The sequence below is a fragment of the Calliphora vicina genome, chromosome 3 (assembly GCF_958450345.1).
Source record: "Calliphora vicina chromosome 3, idCalVici1.1, whole genome shotgun sequence".
NCBI classification, from domain to species: domain Eukaryota; kingdom Metazoa; phylum Arthropoda; class Insecta; order Diptera; family Calliphoridae; genus Calliphora; species Calliphora vicina.
Window position 1 is genome coordinate 86,815,412 of NC_088782.1, and position 14,542 is coordinate 86,829,953.

The 14,542-nt window shown below is 29.6% G+C and overlaps 1 protein-coding gene across 1 annotated transcript in view; it reads right to left on the minus strand.

Moving 5' to 3' along the window:
* Positions 1–14,542, minus strand: part of kug (kugelei) — a 733,937-nt gene that overhangs the window by 375,520 nt on the left and 343,875 nt on the right. The window contains exon 13 of the mRNA XM_065505961.1: positions 9,917–10,100. Coding sequence (XP_065362033.1) covers positions 9,917–10,100 — 184 coding nt within the window. The remainder of the gene's footprint in view (positions 1–9,916; positions 10,101–14,542) is intronic.

The window sequence follows — 14,542 nt, forward strand, 5'->3', positions numbered from 1 at the left end:
ATGTTATATATTTTTGGGCCGATTTTGATGAAACTTAAGAAAAATATAACATGAAGTGTAGTATTTAAAATAACAGTACTTGGGGTCAAAATGACTGTGTTTTTCGTGATTTTAAAAGTTCAGGGTCATTTGGACCCCGAGTGCTCTTAAGGGTTAATTTCCATTTTTGTACTGTTATCTTAAAAAATATTTTTTTGGTTGTACCTGCGAATAGGTTAACTGTATCCTATGAAGATAAAAACTCATATACAAGTAAATATGGATATATTTTAAGTAAGAATAAACTTTTGTTTCAATATTTCTCAAAATATGTTAATTTTGTTGCTACATTTCTTGTTCTAGTGGCCTAAGACACATTAATGGCCAAACGATTTTTTAATAACTTTAACATATTTAACCAATTTTTGTCTTTTATATTTCATTCGAACGACAATTACGTACACATTTCGATTCTTTTAAATTAAATTGCAAAAGTAATTATTTAATAGCAAAATTTTTACAAAAACTGAAAAAATGTATTTTTTCCCCTTCTAAATGCACCTCATAAAAAGTCGGCACGGGTTGCCCTTCTTAGAACAAGCAAAAAACTTTTTTGGTGGTATTTTAGGTCATTACGAACGTTTTCAGGGGTACCGTATCAACATTTCAAAACATTTAATTCTAAGGGACACTCTAAGACCATATATGCTTAATTTCATATTTCAGGTCCATTATTATAGAAAATTCAAAAAGTACCATTAGAAGAACAAAAAAGTACCTATAGTTCATTTCTCACATTTTTGTACATAAATATTATCCCCTATTCCTCACTCTAAAAATATGTACTCCATTGTTTATTCTACATACATGTTTCAAACGATTAAAATTTGTGTTAATGTGCCCAAGAAAAATTATATTTTAAAAAAAGTACCAAACTGTTTACCCGAATTTGGCCCTATAAACACCTTGGCACTCGAGCTCCAAATAACACCCTGTTATTTAATTTTTGTATGAATCCAGGAACCAATGTTAAAAAATGTATTTTTCCCGTTTTTACCCCCTTTTAGGTACCTTTTTAATCCCCATTGCTGTCGTAAAATTGTATTCAAATAAATTTCTGTTCATAATAAAATATTCGTATGTCTTTGTCAAATTATAGAAAACCATATTTTATGAAAATGTACCAAAAATAAACACAATTTTTATTCCTAAATGTTCTAATTTCCAAAAAGTACCAAATTTATATTTTTTGATAACTAAAGAATACGATTTAAAATTTGTTTCTATGTTTATTGGTTTAAAAGATACATGGGGTGCCACACAAGTACCAAAATACATTTTTTACCCGTTTTCTCCCTAAAAGGTTCGAATTTCAAAAAAGTACCACATACCTGTCAGCTTTTTTTGAGTTTTTTTTTGTATCTTCATTAGTTTTGAATATATAAGGTTACCGAATTTACCCTTTTTTACCCCCTAAACATTCGAATTTCCAAAAATCCCTTCTTACTGGATCGTTTTGGGGACGGAGGAACCCAAAACTCAATAATTAATATTTATTTCTGAAAAAAAATTAAAAATCAAAAAATAATAATTATTTCTGACAAAAAACAAATAAAAATCAAAGTCTGACAAAAAAATAAAACTCAAAGTCTGACAAATATTCCTGACAAAAAAAATAAAACTCAGAAAATAACAATTATAGCCCATTCACATACACTTGATTATCATGATTATTACCAGGGAAACCGGAAATATGCTCTAAAAAAAGCGTTTTAAGCGCTTTAAATATGCAGTAAAAACTTTAAAATATGCTCTTAAAATTTAAGAAATATGCTCTTAAAAAAACAAACTTTTACATAATTTTTAACCAAAAAAAATTTACTTAAATTTTCAAATAAAAATCGTTGTCTATTGGATCTGAAAACATTTTTATACATAGAAAATATTCTTTCGACATCAACTGATGTTACAGGAGCAAATTTAAAAGACAATATTTCTTTAACATTAGAACGGTTAAGTTTGAATTAGAACTAAAATTTGATATTTAGATGGCGCTATTATTAAAATAGTGCTTATTTTATATTAAAACAAGTAAGAGAGCTATACTCGCCGAATCTTATATACCCTTCACCAAATTATACTTCAAAATAAAAAATTTAAATATTTTTAGGTGAACAAAATTTTTTTTTCAGTTTTTTTTATTTTTTGGAAAAAAAATGTTTTTTTAAATTTTATTTTAAAATTTTTTAAATTTAAAAATATTTTTTTTTTTAATTTGTTTTTCAATTTTGAATTTTAAACAAAGGAAGTAAAAATCTGTAACACAACAGCGAAAAATAAGTAAGACAAAATTTTTTTTGATAAAGTCAAAATATGCTATTAAACAGTAAAATATGCTCTAAAAACGCAAAAATATGACATAAATATGCTCTTAAAACAAATATATGCAAAAATATGAATTTAAGGGTAAAATATGCAAAAATATGCACTAACAAATCGATGCCAAAATTCTTAAATAGTTCTGAAACGTGTAAATATCTTATCCATGAGCTCATTAGACTCACCAGAAAAAACATGCATTTGCATATTTTGGTTTCCCTGGTTATAAGTATTGTTATAGCTGATGGCCTAGGTAGCCAGTGCTACTATTTTATATATTAATCTTGTATTTATATAAGTTTAACATCATGTAAATAAATAAAATAAATAAGTATTGTTTTTGTTAAGAATATCTAAAAGAAAATCCAAATTTATCAACTTTTTCGATTTTAGTCGCTTTTTATTGCTTATTTTGATATGAAAGCTTATAAAAAATTATACATATGTATAAAGGAAATTTAGTTCTTAACAAAATAGCGTTTTAATTACTAAAATAGAAGTTATGAAACTTTTCATTAATACCTTTTTTAATATTTGAATAAAAAATAAAAAAAACTGTAAAAAAAACCGATTTTAACGAGTAATGTCTCATTGTTGTCTATGTAAAATTGTCTTTAAACCAATTGCAAAAAAATAGGTTTTTATAGAAAAGAATTAAAATATCTATTGTTGAATTTGAAAAATTACGAAAAAAATTAAAAATAAAGCGAAACTTTTTATAAAAACTTACACAAGTTTTAAGAATATACATTTTATGCATACATTTTATGAAACCTATCCACTACGACCTACCCTAAAACAGTTTTTTCAAAATAACTTAAAATTTTTAGGGTTTTTCAAAATCTTTGAAAACGGTTTTAGTATGTCCTCACCTAGGCCTACAACCCCCATAAGGTCGCTTTTCAAGTTCTCACAAAAAGTACCATTTTGTAGCAGAGTGTAATGGACCAAGAAACATGAAATTAAGTGTATATGTTCCTAAGTGAGTGAAAATTCAAGCGAATATTTCATGGTACTTTTTCTTTGTTCTAATGGTACTTTTTTTAATTTTCTATAACAATGGACTTAAAAACATGAAATGAAATGGAGACTTTTTGGTACTTTTTATACCCTTTACCATGAGTGGCAAGGGTATATATAAGTTTGTCATTCCGTTTGTAATTTCCACATTTTTCCTTTGCGACCCCATAAAGTATATATATTCTGGATCGTTATAGATAGCGGAATCGATATAGCCATGTCCGTCTGTCCATCTGTGTGTTGAAATCAACTTTCCGAAGCCCCCAAATAACTTACATACACGTTTCATACATCAATATCACCGAAACTCTTCCGGCTCGGTCGCTATTTAAAATCGAAAAAATCGGTCCACAAATGGCTGAGATATAAGGAAAAAACTAGGACAACCTCGATTTTTGACCTATATCTGGATTACTAAGTCATTAATGTAGACAATATGGATATCTAATGATAGATATTTCAAAGACCTTTGCAACGACGTATATAAGACCATAGTAAGTTGGAAATACAATGGGTCAAAATCGGAAAAAATATTTTTTAACTCGAATTTTTTTTTCATCAAAAATTTTTTTTTCATCAAAAATTTTTTTTTGTCATAAATTCTTTTTCCAAAAAAATTAATTAAAGAAATTTAAAAAAAAAATTAAAAAACAATTTGGAAAAAAAAATTTAAAACATTAAAAAAAAATCGATTTTGTTTAAATAAAAATATTTAAAAAAAATATATTTTTAAGTATAATTTGGTGAAGGGTATATAAGATTCGGCACAGCCGAATATAGCTCTCTTACTTGTTTTTTATTTGAATGGTAATTTTTGAAATTAAGCATATATGGTTCTGAATGAGAAAGCAAGGTAGAACTTTATGGTACTTTTTCTTTATTCTAATGGTACTTTTTTGAATTTTCTATAACAATAGACCTAGAAACATGATATTAAGCATATATGGTCCTAAGTGAGTGAGAATTCTAGGGGCAGACTTTATGGTACTTTTTCTTTATTCGAATAGTACATTTTGTAATTTCTTCACCAGAAACAAGAATTAAAGCTTATATGGACCCAAGTGAATGGGAATCCACAAGTGACTGCTTTTTGGTACTTTTTTCTATTCTAATGGTACTTTTTGAACGTAACAAACAGCAGCACTAACCCAATATACCCTCATGGTGTAGGATATAATGAATAGCTTTGACAGGTGTTGAACCACGTCTTGTTTTTCAGTTCATTACCAACCTATATTAAAATAAGTACCTACTTAACTAAATACAACAATGTGCTGGGTAACCACCACTCATAATAATGTATGTGGTAACTAGTTGCCATGACCAAAATTCACAAAATTTTAGCTGGGTAAGTGCTGGATCACAGAGCAATTTTAGTTGGGCAATTCTTGACCAATGGGAAAATAATTACCAGTACTCGGAGATTTCATTTTGATTTATAGTTCGTTTTTTTTCTTTGGTTAATATTCGACTGTGCTTTTCATTCATTGCTTCGGTTTGCGGAATTCATACAGCAGTAGTAAAATAAAAGTGAAATAAAAATAATACAAAAAGTGTTATGTGAAACAATTTCAATTGAGGTTTCACTTCTTGTTATCATTCTTTGGTTTGTATTTATTTTATTGTATTATTTTATTTATCTTTATATCGAAAAAAACAATTATTAGAGAAAATTCAAAAAGTACAATTAGAATATAGAAAAAGATCCAAAAAATTGCCTCTTGTGGATTCCCACTCACTCGGGTCAATACATATAAACTTTAATTAATGTTTATAATTTCATTGGTGAAGAAATTACAAAAAGTACCATTAGAATAAAGAAAAAGTTCCAAAAAGTCTCCACCTAGAATTCTCACTCACTTAGGAACATATACACATAATTTCATGTTTCTTGGTCCATTATTATAGAAAATTCAAAAAGTACCATTAGATATAGAAGTAGTAGAAGTACATAAATATTATCCCCTATTCCTCACTCTAAGTTCACTCAGATACATATCAGCTAACTTTAACATCCATAAGTGAAATAATTTTAAATATTAAACAAGTGCTATTAAGGGAAAAGTACCAATTTTCCTTTTCCTCTTTGAACACCCAAGTTTGAAATTTAAAAATACTCCATTTTGCCAAAATTGTTTATGCTACAGACATGTTTCAAACAATTAAAATCTGTGCTAAACACCCTGTTATTTAATTATTGTATGAATCCAGGAACCAATGTTAAACAAATTATCAAAATTAACTTAATAATTTCAAATAAATGTATTTTCCCGTTTTTACCCCCTTTTATGTACATTTTTTATCCCCATTGCGGTGGTAAAATTTTATTCAAATAAATTTCTGTATCGTGGTGGGAGCTCATAATAAAATATTCGTATGTCTATGTCAAATTATAGAAAACCATATTTTATGAAAAAGTACCAAAAATAAAAACAATTTTTATCCCTTAAGGGTAGGAATTTCCAAAAAGTACCGAATTCATATTTTTTACTTTTTGATAACTAAAGAATACGATTTAAAATTTGTTCTATGTTTATTGGTTTAAAAGATAGATGGGGTGCCAAACAAGTACCAAAATACAGTTTTTACCCGTTTTCTCCCTAAAAGGTTCGAATTTCGAAAAAGTACCAGATACCTGCCAGCTTATTTTTTAAATGGAATAACATGAATTGTGAGTTTTTCTGTATCTTCATTAGTTTTGAAGATATAAGGTTACCGAATTTACCCGTTTTTACCCAATAAACATTTGAATTTCCAAAAATTCCTTCTTATTGGATCGATTTGGGAACCCAAAAACTCAATAATTAATATTTATTTCTGACAAAAAAATAAAAATCATAGTTTGACAAATATATCGACAAAAAAAAAAATAACAATTATTTCTGACAAAAAAAATAAAAATCAAAGTCAGACAAATATTCCTGACAAAAAAATAAAACTCAAAGTCTGACAAATATTCCTGACAAAAAAAATAAAACTCAAAGTCTGACAAATCTTCCTGACAAAAAAAAAATAAAAATCGGAAAATAACAATTATTTCTGACAAAAAAAATAAAAATCAGAAAATAACAATTATTTCTGACAAAAAAAAATAAAAATCAAGAATATAAAAAGCATGTTATTTTATGAAAATATAGTTGAAAACGATCAAAATGGTATGCTTGACTTGACTCTCCAATATTATCTTGTGATGGCTTTTTTTCCTAGAAATTTCAAGAATAATTATTATTTTCGGTCCCTGATTAAAATGGACCCTACAAATGCTCCAGGGTCAGCGTTTTGGAAATTCAAAGTAGGGCTTCGACAAAAAAAAAGTTAACACTTTTGAAACAACATTCTTGCGTGTGCTATTTATCTCTAATAATTAGTGTTTATAAAAAACCGACTTTTTAAAAACCCGGTTTGTCGGTTAACCGAAAATTGGCCTTTTGTAGAAAATTGGTTTTTCCGGTTAACCGTCATATATGTCTAGAAAACATAAAATATCCTATAAAGTATACACAGCTTTAAAATTTGTATTTTTTAGTAGTCAGGAATGGTTAATATTAAATAACTATATATGTATATGCAATAAGTGCTAAGATCATTATATTTAGTAAAAATTGTTTAATTAATTATTTGATAATTTTAAAATTTATTATCACATCGACTTTCTGATATGGAACAGAAAATGTTACAAGTCCTAAATAAGGACCTATAAGATGCAAACGCACTTCTACATAGCTGTGATTATTTGTCATTATAAATCATACCAAATATGTAAGTAATAAAACTCCATTATCAGATTTCAAAAAAATATTTCAAATCATGGATTTTAGAACGTTGTTTGTCTCTCCTATAATATTTCAAAAAAGGACTTTGTACACTAAGCTAACGAAATGAATAATAAAATTAAATTTTAACCCTTAAATGCATCATTTTTACTTTTATTTTTCTATAAAGTATCAAATATTTAGTTGATTTTTATTTATTATATTTCCTTTAGCTTTAGTTTGATTTAGAATTTCTTTAGCTGAAACATTTCGTACTCCATTTGATTTTTCTGAATTAGAATCTGAATTAGTATCAAGCTTATATTTGTCTAAAATTAAGTGGAACTGGAATGTAGACAATTGGCAACAATATGCATTAAAGGGTTAAGAACAGAACACACTAATGAAGTCAAATTTATTGAAAGAAGGTATGTACATCAAATTCAATTTAAGTTTGGTAAAATCAACACTAAGTTTATAATGAATCATTATTAAGATTTAGCTTAACTTCTAGAATTATGCGGAATTTAATTTTTAATAGTTTCATTATGTGCAATTTATTCTGAAAAAGTTTTTAAATAAACTCATCGTTCTCTACTATTTATAATCATTGTAATAATTGTAAGGTTTCAAATCAGACCAATAATATGTATACAATGAATATAAACAAGTAAGAGTGCTATATTCGGCTATGCCGAATCTTATATACCCTTCACCTTTGTTGTGGATGCATTATTATTTTTTATAATTAGTATATACAGTGAGTGTCACTCAAAATCGTACAACATATATTTTTTTAAATATTATGAAATTATACAGGCAATAATAGGTGATTATATAAAAAATTAAAAGTCATTTTATTAATTGGAACAAAAAATATTTATTTCAACAAAAAAGTTAACAAAACCTCAATTCCTTAAAAAAATATTGATGAAAATTAAAGAACATCACAAAATTCATATTTAACTTAAATTCGTAAACTTATATTAAATTATAATTAAAACTTTAAAAAATAAAAAAAATGTTAATATTAAATAATCCTAATATTTTGTAGGGTATCCTTTGCTATTTTTTAGTGCCTTTACGATTTTAAATGAAGCGTTGATATTCTAGGCACTGACAGTGTTACCCAATTTTTTTATTTGTAGATAAGGGCAATTAAAATTATACCATATTTTCTGATAGGTAATACCACACACAATATAAAAAGAGCATTTTAAAATATTTCCAAAACATCAACTTTCTAAAACGAATGAATAAAATTTTATTACGATGATGTACGATTTTAAGTGACATTCACTGTAGGTATGTATGTACATTGCCCACTTTCAGCGTACAGCATCCTAAATTTATCAAGAACACAAAAAACAACAACAACGCCAAACGAAACAAAACACCAAAAGAAAAAACAAAAACAAAATACGCAAGCCAATGAAACCAACACACATCCAAACATACGTTTAATTGTATAAAAAACAACAACGCCAAAAGAAACAAAACACAAAAGAAAAACAAAATACGCAAAGCATGCACATTCAAACATACGATTTGTTGATTTTTTGTCAAAAAAACCAACACACAACCAAACAAATGTTTAGTTGTATAAAAAACAACAACAACGCCAAAAGAAACAAAACACAAAAAAAAACAAAATACGCAAAGCTTGCACATCCAACCATACGTTTTGTTGTTTTTTTGTCAAAGCATGCAATACATTATGGTTTTTGATGAAATTTTCAGAGGTTGTCTCGGATTTTTGCTCATATCTCCGTTATTTATGGACGGATTTTGCTGATTTTAAATAGCAAAATTCTCGAAAGTATGTCTGACAGAATTGTTGAAGATTTGGATCCCGGAGATATCTGGGGCCTTCAGAAAATTGATTTCAACAGACAGACAGACAGACAGACAGACAGACAGACAGACAGACGGACATGGCTTAATCGACTCCGCTATCTATAAGGATCCAGAATATATATACTTTTAGGGTCGGAAATGAAAAATATAGAAATTACAAACGAAATGACAAACTTATATATACCCTTCTCACGAAGCTGAAGGGTATAAAAATGCACAAAGACATGAGATTTATCAATTTTAGTACCAAACTTTAAAAACCGGTTAACCGAGTGATAAAAACCGGATAAACCGGTTAACCGAAAATCAATATTTTAAATTAACCGATTTCCAAAAAACCGAGATTTCGAAGAAAACCCGTTTTTCGGTTAACCGGTTTATAAACACTACTAATAATTTCCAAGTTATAGGCATTTCAAAATTTAAATTTTAAAATTTTTGCCCTACCTTGGTTCACTTTCTTATTTTTGGACCGAACGAATTTTTTGTTAGTTAGACAACTAAATTACCAATATTATAAACCAATTTCAGAGCAATATCAATTGTGGATCCAAAAATAAACGATTTTCAATTTGAAAATTCTAAAAATAGTAGATTTTGTGCAATATTTTTTAGTCATATTTTTTAACCCTTCCTAGGGGTGAGTACTGAGTAGTTACGAGCCTTTTTCTATCCATTTTCCCCCAATTTCGTTCTCTCGAACTTTAACCCTCGAGCAGCATGCCAATTTTTAACCGATCGAGCTCAAACTTTTGCCATATATTTTATCCTAACATCACACAAAACTGCCCTTCGTTTTTGAAACAGGTGACTTTTCAATTTTTCATTACTCTTCAGTTCGCTTTTCTCTTCTTATTGTTTTTGAGTGTATTTTTTATACCTGATAACTAGATTAAAAAATAAAACATGGTTTAAGAACACACACTTACCTGTTCTATAATCTATTTCAAAGAACTCGTCGTCATTTCCGGATGATATTGTAAAAATAAGGCTCCTTTGTAATGGACTATCAGCTTGAATACTTAATGAAAGAGCAGAGAACATTTCCACATCTTCCCTGATACTAACAGAATATAACTGTTTGTTGAAAATTGGCATGGACTTATCTACGACCTGTTTAAAAAAAAAAGAATTTATTTTTTATGTTTTTAGTAATAATTATTTGGGCAATGTTAATAAAAGCTAAACCAGCATATATGTACACTGATGGACAAAATTCACCGCCATTTCCCCTTTAGGAAGTGTAAAGGACCGCTACGTATTTGTAAATTAGGTTAAGTTAAAAAGACTTGTTTTAACTAAAGTATAATTAAAATGAATTATTGTTTTTGTTGGAAAAATAAAATTTTGTGTTTCAATTATATTTATAACGTGGTAGTCCTTTCAACATTCTAAAGGGAAATGACGGTGACTTTTGTCCATCAGTGTAATGTTTTTAAAACGGGATTATAATCATATTATTTTATTTATAAAAATTAGTGTCATGAAATAAACATCGCAAATTATGCAAAATTAAAAAAACTAATACCTTAATTATTTTTGCAAAACTATCCGCTATTCATTATAGAGTAAGTTCGGGTAATGTGGTACAGCTGCACACCTAAGAGCATAGGAGTAGCGGTACCAAGCTTAAGAGTTTTATGATCTCAGAAAATTAACATTGAGTGAGTGTACTTAATTTTTGCAGGTTATGGAAATAGTCAGTTGTAAAAAATCAGCATTATCTTGTGCTAGACTTTTTTTGTGATCTGTTAAAAATTAATTTCTTTCTAAAATCACGTGTTTTAAACTTCATTAATTTAATTTTAAAGTCAAAAGGTAATATTTCGCTATTGAAGAATACATGCCCCAACATGGCATATTTAGTGTATATGTTTAATTTTATAATAATTTCAATAAACCACGTGGTCGGCTAATGTGGTATAGCTAAAGAATTTCAAGCAAATAATATGCCAAAGTAATGTGAAGTATGAAAATGGGCAGCGGAAGATTTGAAGAACGCTATCTGAGCTACTAGAAACAACAAATGGACATTTTTTCGCATCAGTCATTCAATGTCTCCTACGAAGCGAAGAATGTATTGAGGAGCTTCTGGTAAGCTAGGTCAGCCGCCAACTTTAACCGAATCCGTTGAAGATGATTTAAATAAAACGCAACTCATTTACAAATTAAAATACTATGCATCGGTTAAGTTGTTCAGCATACAATATTAACAGAACATGGTATACCACATTACCCGCCAATTTTTTCAATGGCTTTTTTTTTTTATTTATTGTATCTTCATTATTTAATGAACTAACAATAAGTGGTCCGTCCAGCCAGTGCCGGACGAAAAATTTTGTATTCATGGTTGTTTTGGTTAAATTGGCATTCTTCCTTCTAGATTAGGTCTGCTGTGTCCCTCCTTCTTAATCGAGTGTGGCCACGGTTAACTAATATGTTGCGGACCAATGGGTTTGGGTGAATTTCAAGCTTTTTGAAATATTTTTCTGCATTCTTCGTGATATCAGTTTTTACAAGGGGCACGTTTGATCTATGTGTGATCATTCTTAGAAACTTGTTTTTGGCGTCTTTGGATCTTTTCTACATTTGCCGCTGAGGCCGTGCCCCATAGCTGTATGCCATAACACCATATCGGTTTTATGATCATGTTATAAAGTAGAAGTTAGCAATCTAAACTGATCGTAGAGTTTTTGCCAATAAGCCAATTAATTTGAATTGATTTCAATTTCATTTGAGTCAACTTTGCATCTATATGACTTTTCCATGTAAGGCGACGATCGAGATGTATTCCGAGGTATTTCACTTCCGATTGTTGAATTATTGTTTGGTTATTGATATGAATAGGGGGGCATGATTCTCTACGCATGATTCTCTACGCAATGTAAATGTTATGTGTGTACATTTTTGCTCGTTGACTTTAATTTTCCATTGTTTTAACCATTTTTTTAATTCAAATATGTGATTTTGTAAGTAACGAGACGCTTCTTGAGGGTTTTCATGAATGCTTAGAATAGCAGTATCATCAGCAAATGTTGATGTATGGGTGCGATTCTTAGTTGGCATATCAGACGAATATATCAAATATAAAAAAGGTCCCAGGATACTGCCTTGTGGGGACTCCAGCTTCAATGGGTTGTGCATTACTTAAAAAGTTTCCCTCTTTCACCTTAAATGTTCGACCAATTAAATAGCTTTCGAACAGCTTATGTATGTTTGCGGGTAAATTTTGACTCGCTATCTCTGTTTGTTTTCTCTACAAACAGACGCGCATTTTATTCGCTCCGCGATTTTATTAAAATTTTATTGTTTTTTAGCACAAATAAAAATTTTAAAAATTGGCGATGGACGCTTTAAAATTATATTTGTGTCTAGTGATAAATATAAAAATTTGCAAAAGCAATTTTGTTTAAAAAAAATAAAAACAACTGGTTTAAAAAAATAAAAAGTGTTTATTCCTTTTGTTTGTTTTAAAAGAGCACATGAATTCTCATGATGAGAGGAGGCTCAGTATGAACGGCAGAAATGCCTACATATTTCTTAACGGGGAGAGTGATCAAAATAAAAAAATAAATGACCCCAGCTACAACAAAAATTATTTAACTGCCAAACCAGCTGAGAGAGCACGCTCTTGTTCCCCCGTGATACAATTACACGAACAAAATAATACACAAACAATATCACCAACCAATTTATGTTTAGAACAAAGCATAAAAGAAAATATGAAAAATTTAAATACAACAACAGCTATACCAGTTTTATAAACACAGCCAAATACTGTTGATAAACAAGCTTGTGATCCACTAACAAAGAATAGTGAGAGTTTGAATGTTTTTAACACTAAACAAACCACAATAAATAATGACGGTACACTGAAGGGCGCTATACCAAAAAAAAAGATAAGTACATTGAAATCACCAGTACTACCAGGTATGCTTAGATATGTAAGTATTAATAAAATTAAAAAAAAGTCCCCAAAATAATGGAACGTCTGTCAAGAAACAGAAGATAGTTGATAATCCCTTGATAGGCAATCGTTTCGCACTCTTGAGCGAGGATAATAATAAGAGTATAAAAGATGGTGCTTACGAAAAGAAATCTTTAGAGCCACCACCAATATATCTGCGTGAGCCCAGTTCGAATAATTTGGTCAAAACATTTGTTGAACTCATTGGAAAAAATTATTTCCATATTGTTCCAATAAGAAAAGGCGGTGTGCAAGAAACGAAAATAGTCGTATACACTGAGGATTTTTATAGAAAAATCTCTCAATGCCTAAATGATAATAAAAATAATTTTTATACCTATCAACTGAAAAGTAGTAAAGGGTTGACAGTTGTCATTAAAGGCATAGAGTCCAGTGTTGAGACTATTGATATCAAGGAGGCTCTGCAAGAATTGGGCTACGAAATAAGAGCTGCAGTTAATATATTTAACAAAGATAAAATTCCTCAGCCAATGTTTAGAGTCGAGTTGGAGCCAGAAAAAAATAAATTTAGGGGAAATGAAACTCACCCAATTTACTCAACACGATATCTGTTAAATCGTAGAATAACCATTGAGAAGCCTCTTAAAAGAAATCATCCTGTTCATTGTGGCAATTGTCAAGAGTTTGGACATACTAAATATTATTGTACCTTGCGAACAGTGTGTGTGTGGCATGCGGAGGCCTTCATTCTTCATCACAATGTGATATCCTAAAGAATGGTCTCAGAAGAAAATGTGGTAACTGTGGTGGCGATAATTCAGCCAACTACCGCGGGTGCGCAGTTTATAAGGAGTTATTGAACAGATTAAGAGAGAGGCAAAAGCTAATAAGAGGGAAAACATCTGAAGTACCAGCCTACAAATTTGAAAACACCTATCCACCAGTAAATTCTGAAGTTCCGCTATTGAACAAACAAGCAGCCTCCACACAATTAAATTCACAATCCACTCAAATTGATCAGCCTAAGAATGTAGCAGGTCCTTATGCCAATGTTTTGAGAACGGGTTGCCAGCAACCTGGTGTTCCCCAAAATACGGGAGGGTTGGAAGCACTTATGCACGCGCTTACCCAGAATATTACCTCTCTTAATCAAAATATGACAAACTTTATGTCATCCATGCAAAACACAATACAAGAGCTTTTAAGAGCGTAGAACCAAATGATACAAATCCTCTTAACAAACAAATGAGTTATTTGAGACTATGTTTCTGGAATGCAAACGGTTTAAACCAACACAAATCAGAGGTATCCCACTTCATGCAGAATAAAAACATCGACGTGCTATTGGTTTCGGAAACTCATCTTACCAATAGGTATAACTTTTATATTCTACATTATACTGTACAAATCATCCTGATGGTAAGGCACATGGTGGCACTGGTATTTTAATTAGAGATCGTTTAAAACATTATCCCCTAGATGAATTCTCAAAAGACTATATGCAGGCAACATCCATTCATCTGGAAAGCTTTGCTGGAGATTTAAATATAAGCGCGATCTATTGCTCACCACGCTTTGCAATGACCAAGGAGAAGTTTGAAGAATTCTTTAGCACGCAGAAGGTCGC